The sequence below is a fragment of the Vitis riparia genome, chromosome 13 (assembly GCF_004353265.1).
Source record: "Vitis riparia cultivar Riparia Gloire de Montpellier isolate 1030 chromosome 13, EGFV_Vit.rip_1.0, whole genome shotgun sequence".
In the NCBI taxonomy this organism is placed as follows: Eukaryota; Viridiplantae; Streptophyta; class Magnoliopsida; order Vitales; family Vitaceae; genus Vitis; species Vitis riparia.
The window spans coordinates 13,239,208-13,252,460 of record NC_048443.1 but is presented as its reverse complement, the minus strand read 5'-3'; the positions used below and the strand labels follow the sequence as shown (position 1 = coordinate 13,252,460).

The window sequence follows — 13,253 nt, the reverse complement described above, 5'->3', positions numbered from 1 at the left end:
TTCCCTTAAGTTATTTTTAATTTAGCTTTAATGTGTTATGTAAACTCCTTTATGAGAGTTCAAGTGGGTTTATGTAATGATATTTTGTTACAAAATTGCCAAATGGAGAGATTATTAAGACATTGAGTCTTGTTTGTATGTTGACAATTTTATTAAAATTAATGTTTGGCCGCAAAAGTCTTTTTAGATAGTGACTTACTATCCATTGAAAATCAATGGTTATTATTTGTTCAATCAAGAAATCACAGGTATGTCTAAATTGATCTTTTTATAATTATTAAAAAAAAAAATAGAGGACACTTGAGCGGGTAACATAATTCAAGCATTGGGACTGCTTAAGCGCACAAGATGCTCAAGCGGTGGTTAAGTGCACTTGAGCGCTAACGCCTTTTCTATTGAGATTTGGAAGATATTTTTGGGAATTTCATGCAAATCTTATTTAGACACATTATGATACCAAATTTTGGGACATTTGCCCATAAATGCCTAATTATAATCCTTATAGAGTTAGAGATTGAAGAGATTTAAAAGGAGTCTCATTAAGAGAAAGCTTAATGTGCCACACCGTTTTTAATCTTTCATTTGAAGGATTCAAGTTTTGAATTTTGGGTTGAAGACCTTCATCCCTACATCGACGTTGAAGCATATTTGTTGGAGCAATTGGAGGTTGTTGCATGGTGAACGTATATCAAGTTATAGGTACTGGAGAGCAAGTCAGGGTAAAACGGTTAAGTAAATATGTGTAACTTGATCTTATACAATGGATTTAGATTAGTAATCTTAGACTTTTTGGTTTTTTATCTCCATAATTAATGTGGGGGTTTTTCACTTAAAAATCCTTGTACCTCTTTACATATTTTGATTATCTTGTTTGCATTGCTTACTATGGAAAGATTTGATGATCCCTAACTACTCGTAGGGAAAATTTAGTTACGATATATAATTATTTATTTAAAATTTTTAATTACACCCATTCACCCCCTTTGGGTGTTACCCTATTGGACTTCAGTTTTTCAATAAAGTATTGGTGAAAGGATTAAAAGAATGTATCTTCTCTATAACAACATTACCTCTTTATACAGTCTTACTAATAAGGAGGTACTTCCTTTTTATGTATTTATCCTTCCAATGGTTTCTTTGTTTCTTAGACTATGCCATTGTCTTACTATTATCACAAAATATGATCATGGGTGGTACAATTAAGGAAACTACCTAATTCCATATGAAACTTTTTAAGCCAAATGACTTTTGTTGCTACTTCAAAAGTATTAACCACATTTTTTCTCCTCTATACTTCTATAAAAGAAAACCGATACTTAAAAGAAATTAGAAAAGTCATTATTGAAGAAACACTTGCTATATTTCATATAATTGTTTGTCATAATGTGAGAATGAGAGTTATAACTTATCATTCTCGATACTTCTTTAAGATTGTGGATAGACATTTCATTTTAACTTTGAGGGCGTGTTTGGTAGACTAGAATGAAGAACGAGAATGAATATCTCATTCATTTTCTCCTTCATTCCTATGTTTAGATTAATTTAAATAATGAATAGAATAGAATTAAAAGTGATTCAAATTGAAATGAAATCCAATATAAGTGGGATTTCAATTCATCCCAATTGGAAGGTATTTTGATTCCAGTGCAAGTTATTTTTAAAAATTTTAAAATTAAAGACTTTTTTGGATAAGTTGTTTTTAAAAAATAATTTTTTATTTTGATTTTGTAAGAAACACAAATTATAAATTCAATTTATATAATGCGAACTAAATATAATTCATGTCTTATTAAAAATAAAAACAATTTTTACAAGTAAATTAAATATAAATAGTTTTTAATAAAATATGAATATTAATAATATTATAAATCATAAATTATATATATTTTTTATAAATATTATAAAAACATAGATATTAATATTAATTGATTTATTTTGTTTAAAATAAATAATAATGATTCAAAATTAATAATTTCTTATTATAAAAATACGGGCTTTAACATCTTATAAAAGCATAATTAATTTATATTGTTAAAAACAAAGAATAATTGTTCAAAATTAATAATTGCTAATACTATTCTATTCTAAATGAATATAAAAACAAATAAAATTTAATTTTTTAAGATATAAATAAGTCAATTTTTTTTTTATTATATGTATGACTCAATTATGAAGATGTCATTCTTAATTATTTTATTTAATATATAAGTAACTAATCATTTTATTGAATTTCAAATTATTCTTAAAACTTATATGATTTGTTGAAGAATTTAAAGCATTAATTATGTCTATTATATATATTTGAGTTTAATTTTTTTAAATTATTAAATTTATTAATAAATTTAATACAAAGTTTTACTTGATTTGAAATTCATTTTCTCTAATGAAATTTTTTTTTTGAAAGAACGGTTTTCTATTTTACTTTGTTTTTAATTTTTTTTTTCTAAACTATAAGAACCAAATAATAGTATACATTTCTAAAGACAATTTTGTTTTTAAATCAAGCGTCCAAATAGGTTTTTATTATTTACCATAAAAAAAATAACAAAGATTTTTTTAAATGAAAATAAAAAATTATTTTAAACTACATATATTATTGACAATTTATTTATTCCCATTTTTATTTAATATTAAAATGGTAACAAATTATAATTCCAATCTTATATTCCTATATGCATCCAAATACAATAATAAAATTACTAAATTTATTCATATTCAAAGGGAATAATAGTGGAAACAAATTATTCATTCACATTCTTCATTTCAGTGCACCAAACTCCTAAGGACAATATATAAATTTGCAAATGATTTGATTTTTCATATTATCTCTATATTGGCTTCTCATTGTCAACAACCCGTAATAGTAAACTTGAATGTGATTTTATATTAATATAAACTAAATTTAAAAAATTTTATAACATGAAAATAGATTTTTTTTTTTTAAAATAGAGTCAATTATTTTATTCAAACAATTTTTTTGTTTTTTTAAAACAATTGGTCATATGTAACGATTCATACCCAATCGTGTAGATATTATTTGTTATGGGTCAAGGGGCCGCCCTCACGGATTTTAAAACACATTTATTATTAGACCAGACAAATAAACATCCCTTATGAAATCCAACAAACCCTCATACGTAGGGTTGAGAATATGTTGGGTCAAGGGCCCTCACGAATTTTAAAACACATTTATTACTAGACGAGACATATAAACATCTCTTATGAAATCCAACAAACCCTTACACAGAGGGTCGAGGATATGTTATGATATTATATATTATTTGTTTCGAGTCAAGGGGCCCTCATGGATTTTAAAACACATTTATTACTAGACCAGACAAATAAACATCCCTTATGAAATCCAATAAACCCTCACATAGAGGGTCAATGATATTATTTGTAATGACCCATACCCAATTGTGTAAGTATCGTCCGCTCTAAGTTAATGAGCTTTTTCATGACTTTTAAAACGTGTTTATAAGATTAAGAGAATTTTATACTTATTTATATGTGAAATCAAACATTTTTGTTTTCAAAAAATAATAAAAAACACTTTTTTTTTTTCGATATTAAAAATAAGTTTTAAAAAACAAACCCAAACGGGCCTTTATAATTTGTTGGTTTTTAAAAATAATACCATTTAACTAAAAATGGGGGTTTTGGGATGGCACCATTGATAACAGAAAAAAGTAGCGTGGCACGTTCAAATAAATAGTTTTAACCTTTTTAACATTACATAACCTGATGAGTTATCTACCAAGGAGCAGCAGCGGCAGCAGCGTCGTCATCAGCAGCATCATCAAGCCTGTTCGCTTTCCAAGGTCTTCACTCTAACTGTGTTACACATACAAATCTATATGAATCTCATTCTCACTCCTACGCCCTTAGTATTTTTCCCTTGTCTAGGGTTTGGTGCTGCACTCACACTCCCATAAACCAAACGCAAACTGCAATGGAGCAACTTGACCCATCAAAGTCCTCTCAAGTTGTGGTGCCTCATCCCCACCTTCTTCATGCCAAAATCTCTTCAATTCGCATGGCTGGTCACTCTAAACTCCAGGTTTTTCTTTTCCTTTTTTTTTTTTTTTTGGGTTTTGTTCCCTTCATGTCATTACGCCCCCCAATTCTTCACTCATTCATTTATGTGATTTTTGTGGGTTTTTTTTTTTTTTTTGCCATTTAAAAGGCAAAATAATTGCATATGGGTTGGACGAGGGGTGGTTTTGGGGCTTTTTGAAGTGCCTGCAATCTCTTCAGCTTGTTTTATTGTCTTCTTTCTTTTTCCTTCTTATGCTTCATGCGCTCCAATTTCGAGTGCTAGCTGTTGCTCTCTGTTTATATTTGCATTTGGAGTTGCAAGGTAGATTCAGGAACAAGTAGCAAGGTCAAGCTTCTACAATTCAGTACAATGCTGGAGCCTTTTATGCCTAAAATTACACATTAATATGGAATGATGTATGCAATATCCCCCTTTTTGTGTTACTGCATGCCAAAGTGAAAAATTAATATCTCATAATTCTATAATTAATGGGTTTTGTATACCCTTCAATCCCAAGTAACAAGTGGCCCTGCTTTATAATGTATTCCCATGTTTTCATTGTCAGATAATTGCAGATTTTGATGCCACACTAACAAAGTACTGGGTCAATGGCTGTCGAGGGCAAAGTAAGTGTTTGGTGTTTATCCTATTATCATTATTATCATTAGAATTAATGGTTTTCCTTCAAGTTTGCCCTTTGGGGTTGGCTTTCAGTTTCATCTAACAACATGTGTAGGCAGTCATGGCCTTTTGCAACAGGGGAATCCTGAATATGATGTCAAGAGGCGGGAACTATATGACTATTATCATCCATTAGAAATCTCCCCAAGTATTCCAATTGAAGAGAAAGCAAAGCTCATGGAAGAGTGGTATATGATGCAATCTTTGATCATCGGCTACTATAACTTTCATGTTCACTGGAATGACTTGTTTATTTTGTATGCAATCTGAGAGTTTTTCCCCTCCTAAGTTTCTCCAAGATTGGGTTTTAAGATATTATTGAAGCTGCTAGTTTCATCAATTATCAGGTGGGGGAAAACCCATGCTCTTCTTATTGAGGGAGGCCTTACATATGATGCGATAACGAAGTCCGTGGCTAATTCCATGATTACCTTCAGAGAGGGAGTTGTGGAACTTTTTGAGTTTCTGGAGGTAGACCTCTTCTTTCTTCAGCATTTTTTTAAGAATTAACTTGGCAGACTCTTAATTCACAAGCTGAGCAAATTCAATGGGACTACTTTTTTTATGTTCCCATGTAGATCATCAAGAGCAAGTTGACATAACTAATAATTTCAGAGGCAAATACACCTCCTTCATGATTTTTTCTTTTAATATTATGCATGTCACGATATTGAGTTGATTTAACATTTCCAATTTACGTTTGCAATTAGAGTTTTAGCCATGTAACAGAATCAGACAAATTCTATATGTCTGTTACTCATGAGAAGTCCTTGTACCTGGACACCATCCAGGATTCAATGCTTTTAGTGGGCCCTTGATATTGCTTATTCCAGAGAAAGTGTTTTGTGAGACAAATTCAATACATTCTTCTTGGTACTACCTCTGATATTCTTACTAGGCTCTTCATAAGTTAAAATCTCTTTTACCTGGAACATGGCATTTGCCAAGACTAGTTTCAATACTTTTCTCACTTGTACCACACCTTTCTGCTGGCTTTGCTGATTTACTTGGTGGTGACTTAACCAAATTATGGCAATGGGATTAGAAAATTTCTTAAACTAGTAGTATAATTTGTGATGAATCATGAAGCAATTTGATGACTAAGGAACTCTCTGATGGAGTTCTTTCTTGAATTTACTCTGTATATGACAGGCAAGAGACATTCCAGTTCTTATTTTCTCAGCAGGGCTTGCAGATGTCATAGAGGAGGTTCGTTTAATTCTTATTTTCTAAATGTATAGCTACTACTCAGTAATTGTATGCTTGAATTTGCAATCCACTGTGCCCTTAGTTCCTCTTTCTTTCTTTACCAGGTACTGAGGCAGAAACTTCATAGATCTTTTAAGAACATTAAGATTGTATCAAACAGGATGATATTTGATGGGGATGGTCACCTAGTTTCTTTTAAAGGTATCCTTCTGATTGCAATGTTTCTTGTGCGTTTGTGTTTGCACATGGGAGGGAGGGGGAAAGAATTATTCTACTTCAACCATCCATACTAAGTATTTATGTATCCAAATTCTTTCGTGGGATCGTTTGAGTGGTTGGATCTGAGTCCAGGTCAAGACTTGAGGCAGGAGAGCTAGACTCCATCATATCAAATTGATGCTAGAACTTTTATCATATGCTTCCTCCTACATAGATGCTTTAAATGCTCCTTATTTGAAAGTTGATCAGGATGGCATCCTTAATATGAAATTCATCTAGAGACCATTGTCTAAAGTGATGGTAAAAGTCTCAAACTGTCAAGTGTGAATGCTCAGGTTCAAGTTTTGAGAGTGGCCCCATCCAAACATGCCCAAGGTTAGGATTAGGCCCTACTCAACTTGCCAAGACCCTTCTTGGTGGCACCAGAAAATGATATTGACATCATGAAGATGACATTCTACAGTTTTCTATATCTTAGTTCTATTCTCTTGTTGCTTCATGGGTTATTTTGACCCCAGGGAAGACCATCCATGTGTTGAACAAAAATGAGCATGCCCTTGATATGGCTGGACCTCTTCATGACGAATTGGGTGACAGTGATGGGCCTAATGAAGACAGTGCCTCGGTGAAGAAGAGAACCAATGTGCTGCTTCTTGGTGATCACATTGGAGACTTGGGAATGTCAGATGGTTTGGACTATGAAACTCGAATATCTGTGGGATTCCTGTAAGTTAGTTAGACTTTGCTCGATCTCCATATCTAATCTTATTATTGCTGATTTTAATATTTCTCCTCCTAAAATATATCCTTATGTTATAACAACTTGAATTCATAGAAAAGGCTGTCATAACCAGGACTAGTTCAGACCCTTTTCAGTCCCTGTATATGGAATATCTCTCTCTCCTCCCTCTCTCTCTCTCTCTCTCACACACACACACACACATGCACAAACACAAGCGTGCACATGCAGATGTAAAATTTCTATAAGAAACATTGGAACTTCTTACGTAACCTTCATTTACCAGCCTTTTTCACTCTTAATTCATCCAAAAGGAAATCCCTAGATCGCCCTTTTCAATCTCAAATCATTGCTGAAAGTAAAAAGTCCTATTCTTTGGCCCCTTCCTAGATCCTTGTTAGAAGCAATGAACAGTTTGGCATGTTCAAACCTGGTATATCCAACCAGCACTGCACAGTAAATCTTTTGTACAATCCTTGCTGGGCTTGTCTCCCTGAGCTTTATAATAGTTGTGTTTTTGCCATGCTGCATGTTGAAAATCCTAATGTTTAATTAAGGTCAGCTGCAGCCTGCAGTGGAAAATCTTGTAAATTTAAAACTTATTGTTGTGGTCACAGTTGAGAATAAAAATTAGCACGAAAAATGTCCTATATGAAGGCATGGTAGTCATGAACAAGGCTCACATACAAGCTAGGAAGTAGGTGTTAGAAATAACAATCAATTAGTTACCTTGCACAAGCACTTGCACAAATGTAAATTTCCAATTTAGTTACAAGGGGTGATATGACTTGAAGATAGTTTAAACCTCCCACTCTTATATGGGATATGACAATTCTGTCTTTATGATTGAACCTAGCTTAGACCAAAACCTCAATGCTCATGCACTAAATGATAGAAACTAAGTACTTTCAACCTCTTCTTGAACGACTTAATAAAATAAAAAGAAAGACTTGCACAATGAACTTGTAATGAATTTCAAGAGTTCTCACTATATTATTTTTATTTTTCAGTATTTCTTTCTGTCTTGAAATGTGTTCAGTGGCCTCTATACATAAGGCTTTAATGACGATAATAAATTATCACGAATAAATTTTTTTATGCAATAAATATTCTGAATTAGAATAATCTTTGTAATTAATCTAGATACATTGATCATTCCTAATTTCAGAAATTGCCATCCACAGTCACAAGTTGTTTAATGGTGCAATTTCCTAATTTCATTCCTGAAAAATAGCCACATGGAGAGTGGTTGCCTTGACTTCTCGCAAGTGGCATAACCAATGGGACCTTTATTTCATCACTTTTTCCCTAGGCCTACAACTTGTACTTGCTATAGATTCTAACCTTACCCACAAATGAAACATTTAAATAATAATTGTAATTTGCTTTGTTTGGCTCTCGGAAAATTTGAGGGAAAATGTAAGGAAAAGAAACTAAAAGGAAGAAAAAGAAAAAGAAAAACAAAATCAATTTGAAGTAATAAATTATTTTTATTTGTTAGTTCAAACTCATTTAACTTATTTTAATTTAATGATATAAAGATTAAATAATTTGAAAATGCATAAGTTTTTAACTAATTTTAATTATATTTGATTTTCTTTGGTAGTTTCCATAGGACAACCAAATGTGAGAAAATCATTTTCCTTGGCATTTTTTTTTCTTTGGTACTTTTAGGAACCAAATATTACCTATATAAATGAAGATTAAAAACAAGGAAAATTCTTCCCTGTAAGTATCATTCTCTAATAAGAGTTTTGAATTCTAAGCTAGGTTTTGAGTTCTAGCACTGATGGTGTATTTTACTTTGTTCAACTTTCAATATGGAAGAAGACCCTGGTTGTGCGCTATGATGAAGATGACTTTTGTTCCCACAGATGACACCAAATTGTAGGAGCTAAAAAAATATCCCAACAATGATAGAAGTATAAATCAGATAAAATAGAAATAATATAGGGAAAAATCTCTCATATAAGCATAAAAAGTTATAGAATGGTAGAAGTTGTAGAATTCCATCAAAAGATGTCTCTTCTATAGATATATGTAGGAGGTAGAGACTCCGGGTCACTCCTTTGCTTACTATCCTAGTATTTATAATCATTACATTGTTACTTGATCATTATAGTTCGTTGGATTCCTTCCTAGTGGGTATGCTTCTCTCATTTGGTTTTGATTCCACCTCTCATGCTCAGAAAATGCTAAGCAGGGTACTTGATAAATTGATTTAGTGACTGAACTATATGATATAATGCTTTTTCAGGAATGACAACGTAGAGAAGTCTCTTGATAGCTACCGCAAAGCCTTTGATCTTGTTTACTTGGTTAGTTAAATGCCCTTAAAATTTTTCTTGTGGTTTACCTATTTCCTCATTTAGGTTCATTGCAACTAAATGTGCAAAAATACCTGGTTCATCATCTCAATTGTTTGAGCATGTCCCGAGAATGCTTGTACACACTGTTATGAGGGAGAGCTCATTTTTCTTAGCCTGATGATTCACAGCTTCTGGTTATCGTTTCTTGCAGAATGATGGACCCATGTGGGGTGTAGTTAAGCTCGTCTCTCAGCTATGTTCGACTGAAGGTGATTAAGCCATCTGCTATGCCATACATGCTTTCTACCAAAGGCATTCATTACATGGTGTTTTTGTTTTCCTGGCCAATCTACATCTGCAGGGGTTCTAGTGGCAACACATATCTTATTGATAATTAATTTTAATTCCAAGTCCAAGAAAGAGATTATCTCTTTGGGTGAAAGTAGCCCTATCATTGATAATCTTCCTTGAATCTTTAAGATACAAACTTTTATCAACAAATGGTGGATGAATAAATCTCGTTGTCCAGAAAAATAGGCCTGTCCCTCTTGCATGTTGCACCTTATAAAATGCACAAGATTTTCATCTGATGGTTGAGTCTTGGTAGATAGTAAGTGGTTGGATTGTTGTCTTTGTCAAATTTCTGGCCTTAAAAGCAGAAAGATGGTTATCAGGTTGCAATCCCTCTTTATATAGGCCTCATTCTCAAAAAGATGTCTCCACTCTAACTGGGACTTCATGGGCATCCGGTCTAGGTTGGAATGCTACCAATCAGTGACGGCAACAGGCCTCAAACATTGAAGAGATGCTCGGATATATTAAGAGTACCAAATAATGCATTCATTTTCTGTGTATAAACAATGAGAATAATATCCTGAAAAGTAGCAAATCATTCATTTTAATTTGACTTTGCCAATACTGCGTCTTATCTTTAGCTTAATCCAATGTTTTCCAACTATTTGTTTCCCAGTTCCCAAAAAGCTTTGGGCATCAACCTCCCACAGGATTGAAGAAATATTCCTGGAGACTGCAGATATTTCCCATGAAAAGGTATCACAATAATGAAGTGGTTCTCCAGGGAAGGAAGAGAAAAATCAAGTCCACCATTAAACAGTGAATTAGGGTTACAAAAGTGGTTTCCTATTTCTCAAACCAAAAAAATTCAAATAAAGGAAAATTATATTTGCATCCATCAAAACCCTTTTTCCATTGGCCCTTTTAATGATTTTTTTAAAAAAAATATAAATACCCCTTGTTGAAATCTTGAAAGCACCCTTAAACACAAAAATGTTCAGTCTTCTAATATCGGACATTTATCCTTGATCCGAAGTTTTAGATTTGTTTGGACATCAAGAACTCAACGTTGTAGGCATGTCAGCCTTCAAGGATCAAACATAGCAACGATGTTCGGCCTTTCAGGTCTAGACACCATAGGTTGTATATTTTTTTGTTTCTCTATTTACACTGTATCTTTTCATGATTTCTCACTTCTAAATCGCTTCTAAATTCTTCCTAATCGCTTTTCAATCATTTTAATAATTTTTTTTCTTTTTGTCAAAAGTTATATATGAATAAGCCTTAAAAGATATTTGTGTTGTATCTTATATGGGCTCAAACAAAATATAAAAAAAAAAAAAAATTTAAAATTAGCTATGAATATACTTACAATAGCTTTTTGATATCATATTAGCTTCAAACAAGGTAATATGAAGTTAGGATTTATGGTTGAAAGGAAATAGATTGAGAGACAAAGGAAGAAGAAGATGGGTTTAGGGAGTGACAATCGGAAGGGTGTTTTGGATATTTTTTAATTTGTAAGGTGGATATATTAATAAGGAAAATTATATTTACATCTACCAAACATAGCTATGATGTTGGATCTTCTAAATTCTTCTTAATTGCTTTTCAACCATTTTAACAAGAAAGTTTTTTTTTTTTTAATAGAAAAATTATATATAAATAAGCCTTAAAAGATATCCATGTTATAAGTTATATGGATTTAAACAAAATGTATTTAAAAAAAATTCTAATTAGTTATGAATATATTTACAATAGTTTTATGGTATAGAATAATCTTCAAACAAGATAATTTGAAGTTAGGATTTGTGGTTGAGAAGAAATAGATTGCGAGAAAAAGGAAGAAGAAGATAGATTTAGGGAGGGATAAATGAAAAGGGTGTTTTGGGAATTTTTAAATTGTAAGGTGGATGTATTAATAAGTTTTTAATTTTTAGGTGGATGTGCAAATATGATGGATGTTAAAAGAGTTCTGGTAGATATAAGTATAATTTTCTCCAAACAAAACGCAAAAAATAAATAAATAAACCCTAAAATCCAATCAAATCCAATCGTCCATCAAAAATAAAAACAAAATGAGACAACTCTTTGATACAACAAAGGAATAAATGCTTTTGATAAAGAGATTTTGGCAAATTAAAGACTAAAACGTAGGAACAATGAATAAATATAAAAGACTACAGTTAATTTGTGAAAACAAAACACCAAAAAAAAAAAAAAAAAATCCGAGTGAAATAAAAAATAGAGAATCTCATAATTTTTTTCTTTTGATTTGTTGCTTATTTCCACAAAAGTAAAATATAATTTTTTCTTTTCTTTTCCAAAATTGCATTCTTTTAACTAAATCAGGCTATTAAGGTTGTTTTTAGTTTCTCATATTTCCATTTTTTTTTTCAACTTTTCATAAAATCATTATTTTAATCTTGATCCTCACTCTTAAAGAATTTTTATTGTTTAATTTAATTTTATATTATTTTTAGATTTTTTCTTTTAAATTTTGGCTTCTACAATTCCAATAATAACATTTTGTTTGTTAATTTTCTTTACTAGCAAGGCCTTCTTAACTTCAAGATTTTTCTAATATTTTAGTACCCGATTTGACCGTCAATCGATTGAACCTAAATTATGTCTAACAATTAGTTTTTGGGCTCCAAACCCTTATCTAAATGCTTCAAACTTTTTTATTGATGAGGGAAGAGTTTCACATCATTTTTTAAATATTATTTGAGTTTTAAAGGGGATTTTTTAGGGTCCAATTGTTTTCAAACTTGCATTTCATCTTAGGCATCATTCAACCGTAGTTTCTTTGAATTCCACTTGAGCAAATTTGATAAACTAGGAATCTTTTCTTCTTTTTATATCTTTTGAGGGTGTTTTGGAACCATAATCAAATGAAAAGATTTTAAAGACTTTGTCTTGAAAAGTCTTATTAAAAAGGGTGTTTGAAACCATAATCCAATGGAATTTTTGGAACCATAAGTCCAAAAGAGTTGATTGGGACTGTAATCCAATCTTAAGCTTGAAGGATTTGGTTGGAAGTTTCAAAATAATGAAATCCTCAATACGGTTAAAACTTGAGGAGACTGGATGAAGGTCGGGATGAGTTATCTTTTCTGTTTAACAGCCCGCCCACCCTGGAAACGGCTCAGCCGGAGGTAGGGTCCAGCGGCTGGAAGAGCACCGCACGTCGCGTGGTGTCCGGTGCGCCGAGTTGCACCAAAATCACTATAATAACTAGTGTTTACAATTCCTCTTCCTTGTTCTCTTTATTTTGTATGCAATTGTTTTTCATTGTATTTACATAATTGCATAAATTATTACTTGCATTCATATAATTTTTAAATTTTTAAAAAGTGACCATCAACCTATTCACCCCCTCCTTCCCCCTTCCCCCTTTCCCCTTCCCCCTCTTGGATGATTACCTTATTTTGTTATAGATGAAATCCTAATATTATTTTATTTTCATATTTTATTATTGAGAAGAATAATAAACCAATATTTTTCTATTATTCTGGTTCAATTTTTTTATCTTTTTATTTTAGTTTCATATTTTACTATTCACAAAATAAAGTGCATACACAAATTTCCAAAAAAATATGGACAAAATTATAATCTTGATTAATTTGGTACATCTCAATATTGGGCGTATGATTTTTCTTATAAAAGATGAAAAATGCTTTCTAAACATCTTAATGCATAATTGTTTTTGACAAAAAACTTTTCTAGGAAAAACTATAGGAGCATGTACGGCTGTGTGATT

At 31.6% G+C, this 13,253-nt stretch overlaps 1 protein-coding gene across 3 annotated transcripts; it reads left to right on the top strand.

Moving 5' to 3' along the window:
- The first annotated feature begins 3,728 nt into the window (after positions 1-3,728).
- Positions 3,729-9,786, top strand: LOC117929310 (7-methylguanosine phosphate-specific 5'-nucleotidase A). 3 transcript variants are annotated; one of them, XM_034849592.1, is made up of 10 exons: positions 3,729-3,821; positions 3,907-4,060; positions 4,605-4,665; positions 4,776-4,908; positions 5,068-5,191; positions 5,873-5,929; positions 6,034-6,130; positions 6,667-6,874; positions 9,145-9,205; positions 9,408-9,786. In XM_034849592.1, the coding sequence occupies exons 1-10, from the start codon at positions 3,745-3,747 to the stop codon at positions 9,471-9,473; spliced, it is 1,038 nt and encodes a 345-aa protein (XP_034705483.1). In that variant the 5' UTR covers positions 3,729-3,744; the 3' UTR covers positions 9,474-9,786. The 3 variants fall into 3 exon arrangements, with proteins under 3 accessions (XP_034705483.1, XP_034705482.1, XP_034705484.1); XM_034849591.1 differs by having other exon boundaries at positions 3,889-4,060; XM_034849593.1 differs by lacking the exon at positions 6,034-6,130 and having other exon boundaries at positions 3,889-4,060; positions 6,672-6,874.
- Positions 9,787-13,253: the final 3,467 nt, after the last annotated feature.